Source organism: Arvicanthis niloticus, chromosome 5 (assembly GCF_011762505.2).
Source record: "Arvicanthis niloticus isolate mArvNil1 chromosome 5, mArvNil1.pat.X, whole genome shotgun sequence".
Classification (NCBI taxonomy): domain Eukaryota; kingdom Metazoa; phylum Chordata; class Mammalia; order Rodentia; family Muridae; genus Arvicanthis; species Arvicanthis niloticus.
The window spans coordinates 98,980,170-98,990,901 of record NC_047662.1 but is presented as its reverse complement, the minus strand read 5'-3'; the positions used below and the strand labels follow the sequence as shown (position 1 = coordinate 98,990,901).

General features: G+C 43.8%; 1 protein-coding gene across 1 annotated transcript; it reads right to left on the bottom strand.

The window, feature by feature from the left end:
- Window positions 1-1,229: 1,229 nt before the first annotated feature.
- Window positions 1,230-6,576, bottom strand: Exosc3 (exosome component 3). Its single transcript, XM_034502888.2, has 4 exons — window positions 6,234-6,576; window positions 5,536-5,685; window positions 3,562-3,713; window positions 1,230-1,568 (listed from the first exon to the last, which is right to left on the bottom strand). The coding sequence occupies exons 1-4, from the start codon at window positions 6,567-6,569 to the stop codon at window positions 1,367-1,369; spliced, it is 840 nt and encodes a 279-aa protein (XP_034358779.1). The 5' UTR covers window positions 6,570-6,576; the 3' UTR covers window positions 1,230-1,366.
- Between the last annotated feature and the right edge of the window lie 4,156 nt (window positions 6,577-10,732).

The window sequence follows — 10,732 nt, the reverse complement described above, 5'->3', positions numbered from 1 at the left end:
TGTGGCTCTCACCCTGTTCTTCTTCCGATTATGGTCATGGAGGGCTCCGCTCTTCTAGTCTGTGTAAATAGCTTTGTGTATCCTTGAGCTTAGACAAACCAAGTGCTCTGTACAAATATATACCCCAGATCTAATAAAAACGCCAAGTTATATTACTGATAAATCCAGCATAATGCAGCCAGGAAAGAAAGCTGCATTGACACACAAGCTACTAGTGCACCTTCTGTTACACAAATACAAGTCTTTTCCTCATGTCCAAATACAACCGTCTCAGTTGTGTCCGCTTTGGGGTAACTTTGGTTAATCTGCTAACAAATTCAGATGTTTCTGTATCGTAAAAGAACCAAGAGTTACCTCTACGTACTTCCTTCTTCTTTGCCATTAAATCCCTACTTGATAAATTTTAAGTTTTGCTCTTATTACAAAATAGACTAGGCCTCAGGGAAGCCCCTTAAGGGACTGGGCCACATAGGCTTTAGGGGTACATAACTCGTTCTGAGATCGGATGTGAACTGAACCACTGAACTCTTATCACTTGCCAGGCTACATTTTTACCTATGAAGGTTTTAACAGAACGTGATTAGCACAGAATCGTCTGTCCAACTCTACTCCAAACCTCTCTACTTTATCCAAAACCTGAGCTTGTGGGAACTGTGTTAAATAACATTTAACCAGACTTGGATCAGAAATCATACTATTATATATAAGGAAAAAAAAAAACCTAATATATAAAAAAATATATTATGAAGTGAAATAGTTGTAATTATTGAGTTTTTTATAATAGCCATGAAAGAAATTGTGTCCTGTTTGAATGGGACACAGTGTTATATCTTATGATTGCAATTTAAAAAACATAAATACACAAACAGTGGTTAAGCCGTAGGCCATGTTCGTCTGTGCCTCTGTATCGTTATGAGGGTTTCTGCAGGAATTCTCATTTTGGTAACTGTAAAACACTTGGGACACACTTTTCACACAGTAAGCGCATAAATACGGAGCTCTTCCATTGGCTTCTGGGATTACAACGGGTTTGTTCTTTGCTCCATTTAATGTGTTCAAGATTTCCTCTGGCAAAGAAGGCTTACGATTATAACCAGAAAATAAGTTTAGTGTTGCATTCCAGATCATTATAGAAGCTATACTATAGAACTACAAACACCACCAACAAAGTTTATTATATAAAATTTTTTTATACTTTTCTCATCTATACATGATTGATGACCAGTAACTCTTACAAAAATATTTTATTGGATTTTAGTAAGACAATAGGCACCTTCTGAAGATCTGTCAGGAAGAAATTCACCTAAAAAAGATTTCCCCAGGAAACTCAGTCTTGGTTAAAACATCCACTAAGGAGATGTACATGTCAGCTCTCTGCCAGTCTGGCAAAGATCTGTTTTCTTTGCTCTGTTGTCATGTGTTCACAAGCTTCTAAGACGTTTGCCAAAATTAATGTCTGCTGAATGGTTTTAGCCTTGACCCATATTCTTCCATTCATTCCAAACACAATCTCCAGTGGGTAGAGTTTTCCTAGTTCTTGCACGATTTCACAGTCTGGAGCTAATAGCCTGGTAGGAAAGATGAAAGAAAAGAAAAGTTAATAAAACAGTAGTATATGTTACAGCTCTCCTAAAAGATTCCTTTTGTGAAGTCCTTCTCTGGGTAGTTCTCTATGACTATTCGAAGCCCCTCAGCATCATTCCCAAAGCCAGACATGATGTGTCTGCCTCTTTTCTTACACCACCCTCCCTCAGCACTGTTGTATTTGGAGATGACGTCTACCGAGGTCACTTAAACTAAGTCTCAGGTTTGTATGTCTGAGAACTCTCCTGCCTTCCCAAGTAGCTGGGACTATAGGAATGTGCCACCATGCCCAGCTCAATGCCCCCTTTCTTCCAAGAATATCTACTTTCCAGGCATACCAGAGTCTACAATGGTGGGCTATCTCCTATAAAGAACACTCATGTCTCCAATGTTGCATAACATATGAATGTATAAAGCCTCTTCCCTCTGAACACCTTATTCCTAGATCTGAGGATCATAGCTCATCACCATCACCATCACCCACAGTGCCAACAGAATACTTTAAATTTACTTTCCTGTCCATGTTAGTTCCTCCCTGGTATTAAATTCAGAACTTGGAAATAGTATCTGTGACACCAAGGTTGCTGCTCAGTGATTAACATGCTTCCCATGTGCCTCAAATTTCATCTCCATATGTGAAGGAAAAATAGCAGGAAAACCTAGGAAGGTGATTCTAACTTTAGAAGCAGCACAGCTTGGGTAGGTGGTGGTCTAAATGTCCTAACCGAATCTGCCACAGTGGGAACTATAAAGTCTTTCAGGATGATGTCAGGGACCATGTGTACATGGCTACTTCAGCTTAAGGAGCACACCACCCAGCCAGCACTTGCTATTACGACACTTGGTAACTTTGTGCAGGGGCAGATTGCATCTGTATTCATGTATCTTAGAATGAGGGAGAGACCAGTTCTCACATATGGATGTGCCACTTATAAGGAGAGAGAAAAGACCAAACAGAACAGAGTGAACTTGAAGTGTAATGTATTAGAAAAGGTACTTGGAGGGCTGCAGAGCGGGCCAGGTGGTTAAGAGCACTGAATGCTTTTCCAGAGGAGGCAGGTTGATTTCCAGCAGCTACACAGTAGCTCACGGCCATCTGTAACTCTGAGGTCTCTGATGCCCTCTTCTGGCCTTCAAGGGCATGTACTAGGTACACAGATAAGCACGCAGGCAAAACACCTAAGCACACAGGCAAAAATAAAAAGCACTATACCAACACTCAAACTGTATAGCCAAATAGCATTTGGATTTGATATATTTACATCAAGAAAGCAGAACTTAACTGAGGAGTTTACATATATGCTAAGACAATGACCTTTAAAAGTAGTTTATGCTTATGGGGTTTTGCTGGCATGTACATCTGTAACCACTTGTTTTTTTTGATGCCTGCTGAGGCTGGAAGTGGGCACTGGCACCCCTGGAACTAGTTGTGAGCCTCTATGTAGTTGCTGGAAATTGAGCCTGGATCCTCTGGAAGAGTTGCTAGTGTTCTTAACCATGGAGCTTTCTCTAGAGCCTCCTAAAATACTAACTTAACTCTGAAGAAAACCAAGATACTGTAAATGAAGAACCAAATCCTAAAGATTCACTGTTTTCAACCAGGTACAGTTACTGGAGGAGCCCCTGTCCTCAGCTGAGGAGCTGTACACAGCTGACTGCTTCTGAGGAAGGGAGCCACTTTTCTTTTGGGGTATAGCTGATGGCACCTGATGGTGGGCGGGCCACACCTCAGTAGTAGGCCCCATATTTACAAATATACATTCAGCACAGATTAGACTCGGTGGCTTATTTATTTTTAAAAAGGGTACACAAAGTGAGGAGATAGGGTGGAGAGGGGAAGGAGGTGGGGAAGAAATCTGGGAGGAATTACAGGGAAGAATGGGAGTAGGTATCACCAACAAAAGACCACCATGAAATTCTCAAAGGGTAAGTGGGTACTTTAAGAAGGCAGGGCAGTTAATAAGAATCATAACTTACTTTCTAATTAAGCCCAACGTCACTTTGAAGAGCAGACCATCCTGTCCAATCACACCCATTCCATTGGCGCGCCCACAGCTGTCAATACAGACCATTTCTGGTTCCATGTCTTTATTAGCAACCACACACTGGCCATAGATGAGATCTCCAACCTGTAAGATTAAAAGTTCAGTTCCCTTCATTCAGACATTACAGGATGTAATTCAGGATTATAGCTGCTGCTGCTGCTGCTGCTGCTGCTGCTGCTGGTGGTGGTGGTTCTGTTATATGGGTAGGAATGCCAATGACCCACAGTTCTCAAGCTAAGGGACTGATGATCCTTAGAATTCAGTCCTCCTTTCACACACCATGAAACCCTCCAACCAGGAGCCACTTCAAGGCCTAAGAACAACCTTCAAGATTGTACTGTCCAACTTACATGTGGTTTGACTTAACTTTATATCTAACTTTATATGCACTTAACGTATATAAACTTCAGTTCTTCCACTGGTCAGCTGCTCAGCAGCCGCAGGTAACTAGTGGTGACTGCACCAGTCAGTGCAGATGTAAGACAAAAACCGCATCACTGGAAAATGTTCTATCAGTGCTAACAAAAAATTATATATTTGCCTAGAGGAAGGAAAAACTCATGACATCCATTTTCAGAAGAAAATGAGGCAGTGGTAATTCAGATACTACTTCATGGAAATTTTGCTTTAAAATATTACAAAACTGAACTTTTAAAATGAAGCTAAGGAAATAATAAATTTGTTCTCTTCATTCAACATTAAAAATACCCACTGCTGAGCTGGAGAGATGGCTCATAGGTTAAGAGTACTTACTGTGCTTGCAAAGACCCAGGTTTGGTTTCTAGCACCCTCAGAAGCTCATAACTGTTCATAATTCAAGTTTCAGGGGACCCAACCTTCCTATATGACCTCCACAAGAAGCTGTCACACAGTGGACAAAAACATACATGTTGGCAAAAAACTTTCCTATGTATACGTTAAAAAGTAGTTTTTTAAGTTCCCACTGGTCTGGATGATTACCAAACCTAGAGGGAATCATTAAACCCTTTCTGCCCTCCTGGAGCATGTGGTCTTGCACTGGGCAATGAGAAATGAATACACTTAGGAACCTGATCAAGAATAAACCCAGTGCTATGATAAATATGCAGGAAAAGTGATGATGATGACGACCTTATAGACAGTCATACTCAGCCTGGACCTCAAAGATGATGTCTTGTAGGCTGAGGATGCAGTTCAAAACAGAGGAACACCATTAATAAAGACCCAAGGGAAGCATGGCCCAGTGATGCTGTGAAGCTTAAATATGGTTACACGAAGTAAGAAACTATGAGGGAAGACCCCTGGAGTACAATGCCAATGAATTCTGTATGATTTGAACAACCCTTTTTTAATGGGATTTTTTTTTTTAATGACTTAATAAGATTGTTGCCCATTCCTGTCAAAAGGGAGGAACTATTTGAACAGGTGGAGACAAAGGGACTGGCATGTAAAAGAGAAGGAACAAATAAGTCTGAGTGACTAAAGACCCTTGAGAGTTGAACAAAAAGCAGCACAGAGGTCAGCACATTCCTGGCTCAGGTGTTCAGGAAGGATATGGCTAAACTACACAGAAAGCCCAACCTGAAAACCTACAGAAACAAGATTACTCTTCTGTCAGCTCCAAGGATTAGAGCCACAATGAACAGATGACAGACAGTGCCCGTGGCCCTTAGACTGGGGCCATTTCACACGTAAGGATAGTAGATGTAACTCTTCAACCTGGTAGAGAAGAACCAAGGTTGCAAACATGATACACAGCAATGCTTCTGGAGCTGCAGCATCTAAGAACCTCTTAAAAAACCATCTTGGAGAACTGGAAGAATAGTTTATGCTTTGAAGACAATTCAGGTAGCCCTCTGGATAGTTAAATTTCTGGGGAGTGGGTTTTTTGTTTTTTATTGTTGAAACGAAAGGCTCCCATCATTACCTGCACATTTGGTCTGTTTCTTTTAGTTGCCCCTTCAAATGCCAGGTAGGACAAAGACGCTGGCTCACTCCCTCCGACATCAACTTTGAATATATCTCCAGATTTAGCGATCACTATGCCAATCACGTGGTCTCCTTTCACTGGTACATACTACAAAACAGAATAATACTATTATAAAATATCATCAGCAACTTTCATCTAGGTTGCTCAAGGTGGGTCTCAACCGATCCAGCCAACTCATACTGCCCAGGTAGCTGGAACTGCAAAACTGGCCCGCATTAGTCCAACTCTGTAGCGTCTAGTCTACAGTTGATCTGGGTCAAGTTTCAAGCTTTTTAGTATCCTTTATAAGTCTGGTGGCACAAGAATCTTTACATTCAAGGAAAAACATTCCATTAGACATTATTCCTAAGTGAAAGCTCTTAATTATTCTATGGGAAATTTAACTCCCTGTGATTTGGACTCATTGCAACTGGGACACCAAATGGCAACCCCGAGGCTTTGGGTTTTTCGAGACAAGATCTCCTGGAACCTTTCTCTCCTTCCGCCTTTCTCAGGGTGTGTTCCTATTATGATTCCTCTAAAGAGGATGCAGAAAGGGCGCTAGATGTCACCGCGGCTCTAGACTCGCCTTAACCTATGATCGCACGTGCCAAGCAGCCCACTTTAGCCGCAGCACCGCTCCGTCATCCGCTCACCCGCTTCTGCTGCGAGTCCACCCAGTAAACGCCGCCACCGCCTCCGCTGGGCTCCTTGTGACGCAGGCGGCCACACTTAGTGACCAGCAGACGGTCCCCGCAGCGTCGCAAACCCGGACCACATACTACGCGCAGCCTCGGGCGCGCTCCCGCATTCAGGCGTAAAGGCTGCTCCCCGGTGCCGCCAAGGCCGTCTACGTCCTCGTGGTCCGGCAGCACCAGCTCCTCCCCAGGGAGAACCACCTGATTCAGCACCTTGTGCACTGCCCGAGCTCGGCAGCCCGCCACTGAACCGGCCCCAGCGGACAGCACTTCAGCCATAGCAGGCGTCACCATCACAACTTCCGGTAGCCTACTTCCGCTTCCGTATCAACTACCCGCCCACCAGGGTTATCCCTTTCCGGTGGTTGTGGGCTTTTCTGAATTAGACTTTAGCTAGGGACCTATTCTCTTCAGCTCGTGGGTACTCCTCCCTGCCCAGAGCAGCTGTGTACTTAGCTAGCCGCCCACCCATCCTGTCGTCTCCCCTTGGATGGAGTCCATCTGTGAGCCCTCACTTCCTGAGTCTCATCTTTTGGCTTACTATCAAGGGGTGCTGGAACTGAGGGCCACTGAGAATTGAACAGGGTCTAGTTTGGAGACCTTACCTTTCTACTCTGCCTACAGAAAGATGGCTCAACTTTTAACCAGGAAAAAAAAGGTTGTTTTGTTTTCTTCTTCAAAATATAACTTCTTTGGTTGTTGCTACCAATTTACATGGTGTAAAATACAAAGAATGAAAGAACAAAGAATAGTTACTGTGCCCATTTGTTGCCCTTGCTGTGTTGTTAGCTGTACTTAAGATCATTTGTAGCTCACGGTACCTAATAGATGTAACAATTTTAGGTTTATTTCTTTAACCTCCAAGACACATCACACCTTTTCACCAATGTGCGATCATCCCTACATGGCTTGGGAAATCGGTAACTCGGAGCAATTTTTGCAGCTACTTCTTTGGGAGCACACTAACAGCTATGTGAGAAACTGCTAAATCCAAAACCTACAGTGCAAGAACTTGAGAGCTTTCCGTTTTCTGGCTTTGGTGTTATTATCAGAGAAACCAGATTTTCTCTGTTGGCACCTTCAGTGAGTAGTTGGTTCAATTTTCCCGCAGCGCTGAGGGCCTTTGACATTGACTGATGTCAGTTGTTCACTGCTTTGCTGCCAACACAAATTTTTAGATTTTTTTAGGGAAGGGGCATCACACTTCCTCCAAATTTGACAAGATGCTGGCAAGCCATTTAATCCCTGGGTATAGTAGGGGCAACTGAACTATAACTGCTGCAGCCAGGTAGTTAATTAGTCCTATTGAAAGACTGAGAGTAAGACCCCGTGGCAGGCAGACAGATAAGGAGAGAGGCCATGGCTGGGTAACAGGTGGTGAAATTTCAGGATGGCTAACTTCTTTCTCAACATCCTAACTTGATAGAAGCTTGACAGCTTCAAACAAAGGCTACGTAGGCTTTTGTGTAGAGGGGCATGTGCTTGCAGACAGTACTGGAGAAACCAGAATTGTCGAACATGCAGATCTTTTTCTTCAATGGAAGAAACTGACACCTGTTCACTTGGAAGGCTGGAATGGGGGTTGTTTAATAACAGGTAACTTTGCTATTCTCTGGAGCCAGCTCTCACCTGAATCCCCCTTTTCCTCTGCATTCTCAGTCCGTAGAATCCATCCTTACAAGAGAGATCTAATGTATTTTGCAAAATAGTTTGCTATTATGATTATTTAAAACCTTTCCTCCCTAGGCGCTTATCCTGAGCACTGTTTCCCAGTCAGTAGAACCCACTCCTGTAGAAGAGATGCTTCTCAAGACACCACGTCCTTTGCAAAGGAGTTTAGATGTAACCATGTCTTAAGCTTCTTGGTGATAGTTGTCACAAAGAAATCGTTTTCCAAAGTTTTACTGTTTAAATATGTAAAATACATACATAAATAAAAATAAACTGGAGTCAGACTCCAGAAGTCTGAACCAACCCGGCTAAGTCATGCCAAACCGAGTTTCCTTCTTACCGTCTGTGGACCTCTCTGGGGGCAGTAGAGCTTGCAGGGACCCCCACACTTTTGTCCCTTACCAGCAACACCAACAAGGCCCCTGCTGGTGGACTGGTTCAACAAGTTTGTGGCCCTCACAGGATGTGTCACACCACAGTTCTGGCCTAACCCACCATCCGAGCTTTATTCAAATTGACCAGCTCTAAATTAAGGGAGGAAGACTCTTCAAAGACTATAAATAAAACCTCCAGCCCTCCAGGAAAGACTGGATTTGGGGGCTGAGTCAGCTGTCTATTTTTCTCTGTGTGCCTGTTTATGTGAGTTTCCTCGCCCCTAACAAACACCTTTCTTCCACTGCTGATGCCTTCTGCGGTTGAGAGGTTTCTGTTTCCACCTGTTGAGCTCTTTTTTTTTTTTTTTTTTTTTTTTTTTTTAATTTCTTTTAATTCTTTAACTGGCAGAGAAAACGAACCCGATCAAGACTGCATCAGTCGGTTAGCCTCTCACAGAGGTGGACGTTCTCTGGGCAGTGATGAATTACGCTTCTTCCTTTCTAACACAGGTCTCAAAAACCATAAGTATTCTAAGACTAAACAACCAGGCCCACTTTGATTCAAGGGCTCAGTGCTATGCCTTTCAGTGTATTCAGTGACTTCAGGCCTCTGAAAGGCAGAGAGGGAGAATGAATATTCTCCAGTTCCCAGGACTAGCCCTCAGCACCTACCCTAAGTGGTTTGGAGTTTCCCAAGGAAAGAGAATGAATACAAAATCTAGCGCAGGAGCCATACCGGGTGCACTTTCTTTTAGCAAGGGGGCAGGGGCAGTCCACCTTCCTCCCCATGGATTCAGAAAACAAAGGAAGCTAAGTCATTGGAGACTAGACTAGAAAAGGCGGGCGCTTGCAAGCACCACCCACCCGGCATGTCCTGACGCCTGGAGCTGGAAGGCTTGTGGCATGTGCCCTGCCAAGTCTGTGCTAAGACTCCTCCGTTCTTGCGGGAGCTGGTGCGGCAGCTGGCATCTGGATCCCCTGTGCGCCTGCGTGCAGTGAGGAGTCTGTCTCGGTGCAGCCTGGCTCACAACCTCCTCGGAACTTCAGCAGCACGAGGGATACTCTGGATTCGGGAATGGTGGTTGGTAGTCATGAGGTCCTGAAACAACAGGAGGTCCTTTTTAATGGTGGTGTAAGTGGCTGTAGCCATTGGAGAATAAAGAGGACACTAAAAGACAGTGGCGGCCGCATGGGTATCTCATTCTCCGTCTGGCACGTGCAACTTTCCCCTGAATTGCCCAGGTACACTCAGCTGCTTCTGTATTGAGTTTGCAGTGGAGGACATTTTAGTAGTTGAGTACCACAAGCCTTCATCTCTGCTCAGCCAACCGAGTGTTACCACCCTGAAAAGCTGGATCTTAACTAAAGCCTTCCAAATTCTTCCTAGATGTCTCAGCTTCTCTGTCTCTGTCTCCTCCCCGTGTGTCCCCACCATCTTCCCTCCCCGCTCGGTTTGTTTTTTTACATATGTTTGTGGAGGGGTGGATGTTGGAGAGCTGCTTGCAATTGTCATTTCGCGCCTACCACATTGGTTCCTTGGGTAGAACTCAGGTTTTCAAGTGTGGCCGCAAAGCGGGAGTTGGAATGATGGAACCCCTGGCTTCCTTTCCATTGCTTACGTCTAATGTTTCAAGCAAAATGAACTACAGCTCAACACTGGGCACAGTTATCCTCTCAAGGGGCCTCACGCATATCTGTTACAGCACCACAAAAAAATAGTTTCAGAACAAGTCGGAGTGCCACAATATTTTTGTTTACTATATTGTTTACTATATTAACCAGAAAACCAAGATGTGCTTGCATCTTGTGAGAGTAGTAGCTACATGGCCGATTTGGGGGTCGTTGAAGCCACTTAGTAAGTTTAGAGTTAGGAAAAGCATGTGCTGGCATATTCCTTTTTCTGCCTTCAAAGAAGATACTTTTTTAAGATAGGCTTTTCAGGATTGTGGCTGGAGAAGTATTAGGGATAAAATGTTAATCAAAACTATTTTTACTTACTGTCTTAATTAGGATTGGGTTTTTTTGTTGTTTTTTATTTGTTTGTGGGGGAGCGTTTAGTTGGTTGGTTTTGTTGGTTTTTTTGTTTTTTTTTGTTTTTTTTTTCTGTGAAGAGACACCATGACCACATGACCAAGGCAACTCTTATAAAGGACAATGTTTAATTGGGGCTGGCTTACAGGTTCAGAGGCTTAGTCCATGATCATCGCGGCAGGAACATGGCAGCATCCAGGCACACATGGTGCTGGAGAAGAAGCCAGGAATTCTGTGTGTTGATCTGCAGGGATCAGGAGACTGTTACACTGAGCATAGCTTGACCATATATAAGATTTCAAAGCCCTTCTCCATGGTGACATACTTCCTCCAACAAGCCCACACATCTTAACAGTACCACTCCCTATGGACCAAGCATTC

Bases quoted from the DNA above. Each gene is read 5' to 3' on its own strand.
- Exosc3 (XM_034502888.2), bottom strand. From the start codon at position 6,569: ATGGTGACGCCTGCTATGGCTGAAGTGCTGTCCGCTGGGGCCGGTTCA. The intron at 5,686-6,233 runs GTGAGCGGATGA...TCTGTTTTGTAG, and splicing joins TGGACTCGCAGCAGAAGCGG to TATGTACCAGTGAAAGGAGA. The intron at 3,714-5,535 runs GTAATGATGGGA...TTAATCTTACAG, and splicing joins GAAACAGACCAAATGTGCAG to GTTGGAGATCTCATCTATGG.